Source organism: Psammomys obesus, unplaced genomic scaffold, assembly GCF_907164565.1.
Source record: "Psammomys obesus unplaced genomic scaffold, mPsaObe1.curated_primary_1811, whole genome shotgun sequence".
NCBI lineage: Eukaryota > Metazoa > Chordata > Mammalia > Rodentia > Muridae > Psammomys > Psammomys obesus.
In genome coordinates, this window is record NW_026591598.1 from 9,023,403 (window position 1) to 9,037,274 (window position 13,872).

Genomic DNA, 13,872 nt, shown 5'->3' on the forward strand with positions numbered 1-13,872 from the left:
ATCTAGTGGTAGGAGATTGAAACTAAGGAAGAATAAGGGTAGGGAGGGTGGAAGAGAGAAAACCCACAAAGCAGCAATGCTGGTTACACACTGCCACTCAAAACATTCTCTCTGGTTCCTCCCTAAATTACAGTACGATCGTGCAGTCCCAGCTAGGGTTTGGCAGAGTTGGAAGACTTAGAACCCAGCCCAGTCATTCCTTACCCAGTGGGTAACTGCTGAGCTTCTGAGAACCTCCTTACTCTCTGAAAGGAGTTAGTTTCATGGAAATATTTATAATGCTGTGTACGTGCATGCATGCATGTGTGTGAGAGTGTGTGCATGTTTATGTTTGTGTGTGTGTGCTTGTGTGCGCTAACACACATTAGGAGTTCAATCTCTTTTTTTTTTTCAATTTTGTTTGTTTGAGAGTTTGTTTTTAGATAGGGTCTTACTTCGTAGCTCTGGCTGACCTAGAACTTAACTATGTACAACAGGCTGGCTTCAGAGATCAGGCTGCCTCTGCCTTCCAAATGCTGGGATGAAAGTTTGAGCCACTACAGCTGGACATTGTTTTCAATCTTAATGCAACTGTTCCTTCATTTAATATTAGCCAATGAACTCACTCTGAAGACCAGACTGACCTCAAACTCAGAGATCCACCTGCCTCTCCCTCCCAGGGATTAAAGGCATATACTGCCATGTCTGGCTTGTTTTTCCTTTTAATTGGTTTATTCAGGACAGGCTCTCACTCTGTAGCCCAGGCTGGCATGAACAGGAATGCTCCCCTTGCCTGCACTTCTCATGTGCTGGGATTACAAGCAAAGATGTCTGGACAACCTTACACAATGTGCTGCTAGCAAAGCATTCAGAACTATGAAGTTCTTCAGTACTCTGGAGGTAGAGAGGGGGGGGGAATCACAAGTTCCAAGTTGGCCAGTGCTACACATTGACTTCCAGACTGCCTAGTCTATTGTCAACATAGCACAAGCTAGAGTCATTTAGGAAAAAGGAACCTCAGCTGAGAAAATGCCCCTATCAGACCGACTGACTTCTTGATTAGTGACTGATGTGGAAGGCCCATTCCACTGTGGGTGGTGCCACCCCTGGGCAGCTGGTCCTGAGTTGTATAAGAAAGCAGGTTGAGGGGCTGGTGAAATGGCTCAGCAGTTAAGAGCACTGTCTGCTCTTCCAGGGAATCCAGGTACAATTTCCAGTACCCATACAACAGCTCACAATTTCTGTTAACTCCAAGATCTGACACCCTCATACAGATATATGTGGAAGGCAAAACACCAATGTGCAGAAAATAAAAATAAACTTAAAAAAAAATAAGAAAGAAAGCACGTTGAGCGAGCCATGAGCAAAAGCAGCATTCTTCGCCGGCCTCTGCTTCAGTTCCTATTTCCAGGCTCCTACTTTGAGTTCCTGTGCTGACTTTTTTGATGGGCTGTGAGTGAAATAAGCCCTTTCCTTCCCAAATTGCTTTTGGTCATGATGTTTTATCAAAGTAACAGAAATCCTAAGTAAGACGGAGATCAACCTAGGCTCCTACTACAAACCCCAGGTCTCAAAAACAAACAAACAAACAAACAAACAAAAAACAAAAAAGGGCTGGGTGTAAGGAAGATATATGCCCTTAATCCCAGCACTCCCGAGACAGAGGCAGATGATCTTCACTGTGAGTTTTAGGCCAGTCAAAGCTACAAAGTGAGACACTGCCTCACTTCTTAATGGTAACACATAAGAAGATATATTAGGCCAAGTGTAGTAGTTCATGCTTGTATTGCAACATGTGGAAGGCTGATAAATAGGATTGCTGTAAATTGAGAACAAGGCTTGACTACAACATAAATTTAGAACCAGGCTAGGCTACAGAGTGAGACCCCGTCTCAAAATTAAACAAAAATAGGGCTGGCAAATGGCTCAGCAGGTACAGAGCTTGCCACCAAGCCTGACAACCTGAGCTGAACTCCCGCTTGTCCTGCCTCCATCTCTTCAGGCTACATCCTGTGTTTGTGTTGTTGGGGATGAAAGCTACTCTGGACAAGCACCCTACTGAGCCACAGTCCTAGCCGTTACCTATTTTTGAAATGTTATGTTATTCTGGGTGCAGTGTCATAAACAAATTGGAGAGGGGCTACAACTGAAACAGGAGGTTCCAGTCAGATCCAAGTAAGAACTGTAGATCTCGGTCTAGGGGGTAGCAAAGGCATAAATAACAACACAGACTGGAGCTCTAATTAGGACTCATGAAGGAACTAGAGAGGGAATCAAGACCAAATCAAAGGATGAAATCAAGTACAATGACCAGATTTCTTGAATGAACCAAATGGATAACAATTCTATCTGCTAAAATGGAAAACTGGTAAGGAAACTTTTGTGAAGAAAAAAAAAAAAGGTTTAAAGTCTAAGTTATAGACTCTTTGAGGCACCAAAATGTGGGTGTCAAGCCTATAGCTTAAAGAAAGTGTGTGTACCTGAAGTCCCATGGTCTTCCCATTCAAGACAGTTTCAAATGGACAGAAGAATGACACCAGATGCTTCCCTCCCTAAATACATTGTCAGTACTCTAAAAGGGAAGTTTCAAAATGTAAAACATACCTCTCCTTGAAAAATAGTATAGAGTGCAGGCAAGTTTTCCATGGTCTCAGGCCTTCCTGAATTCATCCTTAATATTCTATGGCTCCTCCATTTCTCTTCTGCTAAAGCTAATTCAAATGTCCTTTTAGAAAGAAACAACAATTAGAGAGACATCTGTAATGGAAGTTTTGATTTCTTTGTAAACTCAGTTATGTAAATGTGTTTTTGTTTTAATCCCAAGTGTGGGATTTTAGTTTGTCCAGAACTGATAATTCTGTTATGCAGGGATAAGGGGTGGGGGGGGGGATGTGGCCTTTGACAGCAGGTAATGGCCTGCCTCTGGCGGCAGGAGAGAGACATTGTCCAGGGCTGGGAAGATATAAATATGAGAGCCCAGAAAGAGAAGGTGGTAGCATGTGGCAAGCGGCAGTTTGGAGAGACCAGAAACGACAACCAGTGTGGCAGTTTGGAGAAATAGAGATTCTTCAGGGCACAACAGCTGAAAGGAGACTGGGGACTGCATTTGCTGTTGACAGAGATTGGGACACCCCCCTAAAAGAACCCATCGACCCTAAAAAGCCAGGAGGAGTGAAGGGGTCTGTGCCCCCTCTCCCCACTAACCTCCTCTCTCCTACTTAGGGTTGGGGGTTTGGAAGGGAGAGGCTTTCAGGAACTCCAAATAAAAGATTTAAAAAATGAGCACTACAGACATCTATGTGGAAGAAGGGGGCTTGGAGTTTCTCAGTTCAGGTCCACAGAAAGCCAGGAACAGTGGCACAAGTCTGCAACCCCAGTGTCAGGGGACAGTGACAAACAGATCCCACATCAGTGATCTCCTGACCACATAGCCTAGCCAAATTGATGTGCTCTAGGTTAGGGGATGATTGTGTCTCAAAGAGGCCAGTAGTGGTGGTATGTACCTTTAATCCCAGCACTCCGAAGGCAGAAGCAGGCAGATCTCTGAGTTTGAGGTCAACCTGGTCTACACAGTGAGTTCCATGATAGTCAAAGACAAACATTGAGACCCTGACTCAAACAAACAACAACAAAAAGGTAAGGAAGGCGAAGAGTGATCAAGGAAGATACTGAACATTGACCTCTGGCCTCTACACACATTCCCACATGCATATACACCTGCATACACATATATATGAGCACATACATAACACACACAAAGGGAATAATGAATGGGGCTGAATACGGAGGGAGGTCAGTAGCAGCAAAGTTGCCTAGCATGCAGCATGAAAACCTAAGTTTTCATCCCCAGAAACACAAAGAAAGATGTAGACATAAGGTTATTGTACAATTCAAATGCTGATTTCTGTACCACCAATAACTGGTTACAATCCTTGTTCTGAGAATCTCCTGTCTCAATGTTGTATAAGCTCTGCTTCCCAATTGTCCCCTGATATGTCAATAAACCAGCTTAGAGACAACTGCTGAGCAGGGGAGAGAATAGGGCTTCCTGCCAGCCAGAGAAGTTAGAAGAGGAAGTAGGGGGAGGGACTTAGCCAGGGGCAGGAGCCCAGGAGAACCCAGAAGAGAGCTCAGCAACAAAAGCTACAAACTGCAAGTATCTCTGGATTTTCCGCTGGGAGGAAGCCAAATTAGCTCAGAGTTAAAACTGCTCAGTTCTTGTGTTATAAAGCATATTATTAATCATATAATAGAGTCTCAATTATTTGTGTGATATCTGGGTTAAGAGAAAAACTGTGATAGGCCACACCAAGCACTCTCACCCACATCTCAGCATTCTAATTGTGGGACAATTAGGAACCTGGATATCACTTCTTTTTCATTTGTTACTTATCCAAAGTCATTAGGCTACTGGAATTTCAGTCTAAGTACGGGTTTTGGTTGGTTGATTGGTTAGTTTATCTGGGATATTGCTGTTATTATTTTTTTTTTTTAAGATTTATTACGTATGCAATGTTCTGTTAGCAGGTATGATTGCATGGCAGAAGTGGTCACCTGATCTCACTATAGATGGTTGAGAGCCACTATGTGGTTGCTGGGAATTGAACTCAGTACCTCTGGAAAAGCAACCAGCACTCTTAACCTCTGAGCCATCTCTCAGGCCCTTGTTGTTGCTTTTTATTTTACTTATCTTCATTTGTGTATGTGGTGTGGGCATGCGTGTTTATTGGAGTGCATGCCCACGTGTGCACAGAAGCCAGAGGATGTCAGGTTCCTGCTCTATCACTCTCCATTTTATTCCCTTGACTCAGGATCTCTCACTGAACCGGGAGCTAGGCAAGTAGTCAGCAAGCGCCAGTGAACCCTGTTTCCTCCCCTGCAGCACTGGACTTATAGACACAAGTAACCAGTTGGCTTTTTATGTCGACTCTGGGGTTTCTAACTTAGGACCTCATGCTTGCACAGCAAGTATCCTTACCTGCTCAACCATCCTCCTAGCCTATTTTGAGGGGATTTTTAAAGAAAAGAGTTTTCCTATGTAACTCAGGTTATCCTTGAACTTGTGGGGATCTTTCTGCATCTGCCTCCTCAGTGCTGGAATTACAGGCACTTGCGACTATGCTTGGCTTTATTCCTGATCAGTTTGTTTATGAAAATGGGTATCAAATCTAAAAGCCTGCACATGCTTCACAAGACTCAACCACTGAACTGCATGCCTACCTATTCTGAGATGCAGTCTCACTATATTGCCCAGACTGCCTCTAGACTCCTACTGAACTCTTCAGATGAAGTGATCTTCCTACCTTAACCTCCTAAATAACTACTACAGGGATGTGCTGTCACACCTGCATGGTTTTCATTCTTTTAATCACTACTGGTGTTATTCGTTTGTCAGGAGTATGTATGCCTAGTTCTGAAAAACATTAGAGAGGTCTCAGGCCTGTGTAGTGAGGAATGTCTTTAATCCCAGCACTTGGGAGACAGAAGCAGGTACATCTGTGAGTTTGAGGCCAGCCTGATCTACAGGCCAACCAAGGCTATACAGTAAGAACCTGTTTCAAAAAAACAAAAAACAAAAACAAACAAACAAAAAAAGCATGTGTAAGAATGGTGTTAAGAACTAACATTTATCAAGTATTTTCTATGTCCAAGTACCATGCTATGCAGGGAACACGCAATACATAGGTTCTGTTCTTATTATGTACATTAATAATGAAAGGCTTCTAGGAGCCAAATCACTAAGCTTATGCCAAAAACCTAGCAGTGAGGTTGGGTGTAATGGCCCTTGCCTGGATAGTCAACAATCCCAGCACTTAGAAACTAAGGCAGGAGACAATCATGAACTTGAGACTAGCCTAGGCTACACAGAAAGTCTGAAGCCTATGACTGGGGACATGGCTCGGAAATAGAGTGCTTGCCTAGCATGTATGAGTACTCAGGTAGGGGAAAGAGAACAGAAAGTTTGAGGACAGCCTGAAATGCATACTGAGATGTTGTCACAATAAACATAATAAAGTAAAAAATAAAAATAAAACATAGCAACAGTAGAATTTATTTGATCCCAGAAGTCTTAATATTCTTAGCCAGTATGCTAGACATTAGGTCTTGAAAAGCAGGGCATGGTAGCGCATGCCTTTAATCCTAGTGCTTGGGAGGCAGAGGCAGGTAGATCACTGAGTTTGAGGCCAGCTTGGCCTACATAGTGAGCTCCAAACCAACCACTGAAAAAGAAAATTTTATTTATTTATTTGTGTTTGTGTGTGTGTGCATGCAGGTGCCACCAAAGCCAGAAGAGAACATCAAATCTCTTGGAACTCAATGTGGGTGCTGGGAACTAAACTCTCATCCTCTGCAGGAGCAGCAAGAGTTTTTAATACCTGAGCATTTCTCCAGTCTCTCCATGTGCTTTTAATTTAAAGCTTACACTTTTGGGGGCTGGTGAGATGGCTCAGTCACAAAGGGTTTGCCATGCAATCATGAAAACCTGAGTTTCATCCCCAGCACCCAAGTATAACAACTGGGCACAACAGCCGGGCGTGATGGCGCACGCCTGTAATCCCAGCATTCGGGAGGCAGAGGCAGGTGGATCTCTGTGAGTTCAAGTCCTGGTCTAGAAAGCAAGTCCTGAACAGCCAAGATTACAAAGAGAAACCCTGTCTCAGAAAAACAACACAAAACAAAACTGGGCACAAGTGTACAGGCCTGTAATCCCAGCACTGCAGAGGCAGACACGGGAGGGTGCTGAGGGCTAGGTGGCCAGCCAGCAGTTTTAGTGGACTCAGTGCAGCAGGCTTAGTGGGAGGTACTATCTCAATAGAGAGCAACTGAAAGACACCCAGTGTCAATCTCTCATCTCCATACATGCACATGCATGCACAATGGCACACAGGAACACGTACACCCCAATAAAAGTGCACAGGCGCTGATCTGCCCATCCTTAAGAAATGACTGAATCCCACCTCTATTTCCCAGCTACATCGTCTCATCTCCAGACTTTGCCTTCTTTGGCCCAGCATCTTTTGCCTCACATTCCAGAACAGGTGTTATTAGTTTGAATTCCATAGTTCTATTAAGAGACCTTTCCTAATCCCTACAACAGCTGAGAAGCTAATTAGTGAAGTAGAGAATCTCTAATAGCACTGGGACAGCTAAAATGAGGGCAGGCATCAGAGTTTCTTAGTTCTTGGTCCCTCTCCGTACAAAGTCATGGAAAGAGCATTACACTGCGTTATTCCTTGTAGAATTAGGCTATGAGAGTATGAAGGTGACGGGAGAGAGAGCTTCAGCAGCTAAAAGCACCGACTGCTCTTCTGTGGAGCCAGGATCTATTCCCAACACCACATGGTGGCTCACAACAGTATGTAACTCCAGACCCAGAGCATCCGATGCCTTCTTCTAAGCTCCTTGGGCACCAGGCTTATACATAGTGCACATACATACATTCAGGTAAGACAGCCATACACATAAAATGATAATTCTTAAAAAAAAAATCTAAATAAGATTATGAAGAACTATAGCTAAAGTTCTCTTCCCACCCCCACCCCCCGTCTGTCTTTGAGACAGATTCTCTTAATGTATCTCTGGGTGTCCTGAAATTCTGTATAGACCAGACTACCCTCAAACTCACAGAAATCCACCTGCCTTTCTTCCTGAGTGCTCAGATTAAAGGTGCACCCTATACCCTGCCTAAAGCTTTTTTATTTGCTCCTCCCACAGAACAAAAACCTTAAGCAGTTTTTTTTTTGGTTGGGGGTGGGAGGTCTTGATTTTCTTTTTGCAGTACTAAGGATTAAACCCAGAGGTCACATCCCCAGCCCCTGGCTTTATCAGGTAGAATCTCACTATGTAGGGGCTAGAGAGACATAGCAGAGGTTTACGGCACTTGCTAATCTTGCAAAGGACTTGGAGTGAGGGTTTCCAGCACCTACATGGTAGTTGGCAACCATCCATAATTTCGATTCCAAGACATCTGACATCTGAGGCCCTCTTCTGACTGCTGCTAGCACCAGGCATTCATGAGGTACAATACATACATGCACTTGGGAGGTAGAGGCAGGCAGATCTCTGAGTTCAAGGTCAGCCTGGTCTATATAGTGAGTTCCAGGACAGCCAGAGCTACATAGTCAGACCCTGTCTGGAAAAAATAAAAAGAACGAGAAACAGAGCGAGAGAATACCCTACACAGACCTATCTATGGAGGTATTTTCTCAATTGAGGTCCCCTCCTCTCAGATGACCTTATCTTCTGACAAGATGACATGAAACTTGCCAGGAGACTCACACACATAAAATAAGACAAATCTCTCTCTCTTTTTTTTTTTTTTAACAAGGAAAAAGATAACTCTGTACCCCAGGCTAGCTTAAAACTCAAATTCTCCTGCCTTGCCTCCTAAGTGCTGGGGTCACAGGCATGAACCACATGATTTCCTGTGCAATTTAGAGAGGAGGAAGAAGGAAGGTGTCACTCTAGCAGCTTGGTGTGGGTTGAAAAATCACAACGTTGCTCAGGCTAGCCTTGGTTTTGTAGCAGTCTTCCTGTCTCAGCCTCCCGGTCTGGACTAAGAGCATAAATCTCTCTTGAATCCAATCCATCACCAAATCCTGTCCAATTTATTTCCCAGCGGCTTGGTTCTCACTGACATTGCTGATCAGAACTACTGTGCATGCTCCCAAAGTGCTCTACCGGCCTCCAGTAAACCTGTTTCCAGTCTATCACACCAGTAAGCCTCAGGGATCACTTCCTCCGCCATATCCCATGCCCTGGAGGAGAAAGAAAACTCTCACTGGTTTCCCATTACTTTTAAGGTAAAAGCTTCAAATTCCTGCAAATCTTCATGACACCCGGGTTCGTCACATACATATCCCCTTCCAGCTCTCCCTCAGCACACTGGCCCTTTGTTGTCTCAGAGTTATCTCCTTTCCAAGTGATAGAGCACCGCTGCCCGTGCTGTTCTGTGCAGAGCATTCGTCCTTCTCTTCCCCTAATTAGAACTGTCCCAGCAGATAGCAACGGCTCAGGAAGCTTTTCCTCTGAAAAGCCTTCAAGCTTACATTAGTTACTTGTAGCATGAGGCATCGCTCTCTTAGCTAGCCTTCCAAACAAACTGCTGGGTTTTGTTTAACACATTTCCCACGCCCTGAGTTTGGGGACCGTCTTCGGTGCGTCCCCCAACGCTCTGCACAATAAATATCACTGGGACCACGTACAAGAAGGCCTAGTATACAAGCTTAAATTTCTCAACAAAACTGGGCTTTGCAGGAGCCATCTGATCTCCCTCATCACTGACTGTCTCGGGGGCATAAATTAAGCCCTTAAAAAGGACGGCTGAACCAGTGACAAAACCTAAGTCCGTCTCTTCAGCCAAACCCGGCACTGAAGGCGGGAGGCCGGGAGTCGGGCTTTTGGCCCTGGGAACTCCAGCACAGAACTGGACGCAGAATCGGCATTGTGCAGAGCAGCTGTCTTGGGATAACGGCCTTGAGGGTTCGAGTCCTGCGGCCAGAGATCCCCAAAGCTCCGCTCCAGCCTGCAAAGGGACTACTTTTTCCGGGGACCCCTCTTGCTCCGCACTGGCGGGGCTGTCAGGCGAGAATGGCAGGCTCAGCCCTACCACCGACTCGTAGCTTCCAGACTGGAACAGCCCCCCTCCTGGTTCCCCACACACTTACTCCGCGCCGGCTCCTAGCCCGGGCGCCGCTTCATCGCCAGGAACGCCGGAGCTGCTCCGCTCGTTCTCACCCACAATGCACGGCGCGCCTGGGAGGGACGCCAGCCCCGCGCTCCAATCCCAGAGGGCGCGTTCTCGTGACGTCATCAAAACGACCCAATCTCAGGAGTGTATTCAGAAGGCGTTGCAGAAGGAAATATTGGAAACCGATTGGTTACTCGTCTCCGGAAGTTCTGGAGGAAGAACTCAGTCGGAGCCAATAGCGTGGCGCCTGAGGCCGGCGGCGCGGTCAGTGGCGGCGCCGGGGAGAGTGGATACCGCCATGATCGAGCAGCCCAAGCGCAAAGGCCCGGAGCTACCGCTAGTTCCCGTCAAGCGGCCGCGACATGAGTTGCTGTTGGGAGCGGCAGGGTCCGGCCCCGGAGCCGGGCAGCAGCAGGCGACTCCGGGGGCATTGCTGCAGGCGGTAAGTAGGGCGACATCACGCCTTCGGCCCTCCGCCCCTCTTCCTACGGATGGTACCGCCTCTGCGAGAACGGAAAGACAGTGAACCTGAAGTTAGAGCAGGCCTCTGTAAAGGTGCCTTGTGGTCTGCGCCTATTCCATTCGTGTGTCCCTGCGAAATAGCTTTGAGTCGTTTAGAACCTTGGCCTCAAAATCAAGACCCAGGCTTCCGTATCCTAAGTGCCCACCAGGGATTCAGCATAAAATAAACATTCAAGAAAGTTTGCAGAGTAGACGAATGAATGAGGAAGAGGGGAGATAGTGGAAATGAATGATACCGCTCTCTTCGCTACCTGGTACAATTTTCTCTTTTTCTGAATTTATATTATTAACAGTAATTAATACCCGTTGTCTCTTGTGTTGAGTGTTTGCATGTGTAATTTCCATTAATCTTGGAAACAGCCTAGAAGGAGCTGTCATTTTGCAAATGGAGAAAGCAAACTTGTAAAAATCAGAATTCATCCTCCTAACTATATGCCTTGTGAAATAATGATCACACCTCCCATATTATGATATTAGGTTTAGATGAGGAAATAGATGGTCCTCCTGTCCCAACTGTTTAGCCAAATCCTTCTGGTGTGGCCCTCAAAATATATAAGTAAAGTGGGACTGTAGTTCCAGCTTTCCAGAAGGCTGACAAGAAAATGTTGAGGGAAGGAGTTGGAGGCCAGCCTGCACAGCATAGCAGGATCCTGACTCCCCCCCCCCAAAAAAAAAAAAAAAAAAAGGCTGGACACACATTTATAATCATCGCTCAAGAAGCTGAGGCAGGAGGCTCAAGGGTTCCAAGCCAGTCTAGGCTATTATTATAGCAAAATCCTATTGGAAGGAAGAAGAAAAGAGTATTTAGCTATAGTCTTTACCTTCTAGTCAAAACCATTTTTATGCCATCTGGTGTCATCATAGGTGGGACTTAATTAGTATTTCTGGTTTTGACTTTGAATCAAGGATTAGTTATTAGTCCAGTAGCCAGGGGAATTGTCAAAACACTAAATCACAAAGTTCTCTGCTGAAAACATCTTGTTAGCTTCCTATTCTGAGTTTTGTTTTTTTTTTTTTAAATCAAATTCTCTGTAATAATAATCCCCTCTTTACCTTCCTTATCTACCAGTTTTCTATATGTCACCTTGCTTAAGTGACACCAAATATATATGGTCTTAGATTTTTCTTTGTTGCATTTGCTGGAGTGTTCTTCCAAATGCCCACATGGTTAGCTATTGGCTGTAGTGACAATTTTGGAATTTTTTATTTCTTTAAAAATGCAGAAATGTTTTTAAAGTGTGTTATCATTTTAATCCCAGATATGGGGACATGGGATTGCTTCGGACTAGCCATAGCGGCTGACTATGCTGGGCCTTGTGCTCTAGCAGAAGCATGGTTTTGCCAGCTCCAGATAGTTTTTGCAATTGTGAGATGTTTGGAATTCTGGGAACTTCTCAGAGAATATATAAATGCCAGAGCCCCGATATAGGAAGGTCAGTGGTTCTTGATCATTTAGGGAGGTTGGTTTTGGTTTGTTAGTAACCGTGGTCAAAAAAGAAACAAAAGAAATTAGATTCGGGGATTTTCCTGTTTCTTCTCTCCTTTTATCCTTGTTTCTCTCCTATCTAGTGTTAGGGCATTAAAACAGGAGAGGGTTAGAGGGTAGAAAAAGAAGTATCCACAAAGTAGCAGAGAACATCTAAAACTGGCTCTTTCAAATCTTGTTCAGATACCAGTTTTTCAGTGGCGTTTTCCTGACTACTCTAAGTTGGAGTACCCTGTACCCTGGAACCCATATTGTTTGTTTCCATGGCACACAACACTGGGTGTTTTACCTTCCCCCCCCCTGCCCTTTCCTTGTACTCACTTTCCACTAGAATGCAAGGCCCATTGTTTTGTTGTGTGTTGTTTCCCCATTGCCTAGGTATTAGGTTTATTTTTATATGTGTGTGTGTCTGTAGGTGAGTTTTTTTCCCCATGTATGCCAAGGCACCCTCAGAGGCCAGAAGAGAATGTTGGATCTCTTGAACCTGGTTACAGGCATTTGAAAGCTGCCCAGTATGAGTGCTGGGAACTGAACTCAGGTCCTTTAGAAGAGCAGTAAGTGCTCTTCAACACTGAGCTATCTCTCTAGACCACATGGACTATTTTTTTAAATAAATATACTGAGTGAATATGATCATGGTACATTATTTATGTTTGTGGGTAATTTATAATGAAAGCCATTACTTTGGATAGTTTAACACATGATAATAAAAGTAAGTAAGTATATTGGAATATTCTAAAGAGGTTTCAGGATTATTGGCAGTACACTTGTTCTCATTTGATAAGAATTGGAAGAATTGCCAAGCAATTGGCATAGTGATACACACTTGGAATACCAGCACTCAGGGGGACTGAAAACTTAAGATCAGCCTGGGCTACATATCAAGATCCTGCTCGTACCCCAGAAATCTGTTTTGTGTAATAGGCTGTAGCACGCAGGGTTTTCAGAAGCTAGTTGGGTGAACTAGAGACTGAGAAATGGTGACTGGCATGGATAGTATGCCTGCATTCCCAGAGTGTCGTTTCTTTGGGGAAAAGAAACATAAGCAGTGACGTGAGGAAGGTAAGTTCAGATAGTGATGGGTCGTTGACAGAGTGCATTGGAGCTAATGGAATACTGGCAGGAGGATGGCTGCTACTTGAGTTTGAGTGAGGAAAGAAAGACTCTGGGGAAGAAGTATTTAAAAGGAGCCAAATAGGGCTAGGACTCATGCGTGAGACATCCTTCCATGTTAAGATCCCAAGGCATAAATGAGTTCAGCATGATTAAGCATTTAAAAGTTGGCCGTGGAACAAAAACAGAGTTAGGGAGGAGAGCGTAGGTTGGACAGATGCTGGACTGTCAAGGGATCATGCAGTGGGAGGCGGGGGCTCTGGCCGCACTGAGCCAAATGAAACGCGCTTCCCCAGCCTCGCCGCCTCCTTTGCCCTGTGCAGTGGCTGCCTCATGCTTCTCTCTGGTCTAGGGGCCTCCACGGTGTTCTTCCCTTCAAGCCCCGATCATGTTGCTCTCAGGACACGAAGGGGAAGTGTACTGCTGCAAGTTTCACCCCAACGGATCCACCCTGGCATCTGCAGGATTTGACCGACTCATATGTAAGGCACAGTTCTTGAATCTGGGGTTCTGCTCTCTGCTAAATAGTGATTTTTTTTGGGGGGGGGGGGGTTAGACATCAGTTTAAACTTGCAGGTTAAACTATTATAATGAGGTGCTAAAACAGGGTATTAACATACTGAGCAATCATTCTGGTACAACCGTAGATCCATATGGTGAATAAAAATGAAGGAAACAATGTACTAATTGGAAAATGAGTTGCTTTGGTTGGAGTTATTTCTTCTCCTTTTTCTTCTTCCTTTTCCTCCTCCTTCTCCTCTCTCCCTCTCCCTCTCTCTCTTAACTCCCTCTCCTTTCTTCCTTCACCCCCACTTCCCCTTCTCCCTCCTCCATTTCCCTTCTATCACTGTCATGTATCCCAGGCTGTCCTCAAACTGGCTATATAGTAAGAGCAACTTCGTAACTTCTGATTTTGCCTCCACCTCCCAGGTGTTGGAATTACAAGCCCGTGCTACCAAGAACAACTGAAAATGTGTTTTTCATGGAGACACTCTTAAGCTAATTTAGTAGCAACATCAGTTTAGCTTTAGTGGGTTACTGAGAGTTAAGAAGAAAGAGAGAACTTTTCTATTAAGGACAG

General features: G+C 44.9%; 2 protein-coding genes across 5 annotated transcripts in view; one reads left to right on the forward strand and one right to left on the reverse strand.

Annotated features, from left to right (window-relative positions):
- Zcchc17 (zinc finger CCHC-type containing 17) overlaps nt 1-9,724 on the reverse strand; it is a 45,395-nt gene extending 35,671 nt beyond the window's left edge. For 2 of the 4 annotated variants that reach the window (XM_055610731.1, XM_055610729.1), the window contains exon 1: nt 9,648-9,724. Coding sequence is in view for 1 of the 4 variants with exons in the window: in XM_055610728.1 (XP_055466703.1) it covers nt 2,584-2,649 (66 nt within the window). In the remaining 3 variants the exon portion in view is untranslated. Of the gene's footprint in view, nt 1-2,583; nt 2,705-9,647 lie in introns of those variants that run through there. The other 2 variants (XM_055610728.1, XM_055610730.1) reach the window with 2 other exon arrangements.
- Nucleotides 9,725-9,940: 216 nt separating this feature from the next.
- Snrnp40 (small nuclear ribonucleoprotein U5 subunit 40) overlaps nt 9,941-13,872 on the forward strand; it is a 31,663-nt gene continuing 27,731 nt past the window's right edge. Inside the window, exons 1-2 of the mRNA XM_055610725.1 lie at nt 9,941-10,112; nt 13,144-13,273. Of these exons, the coding sequence (XP_055466700.1) occupies nt 9,969-10,112; nt 13,144-13,273 (274 nt within the window). The 5' untranslated portion in view covers nt 9,941-9,968. The remainder of the gene's footprint in view (nt 10,113-13,143; nt 13,274-13,872) is intronic.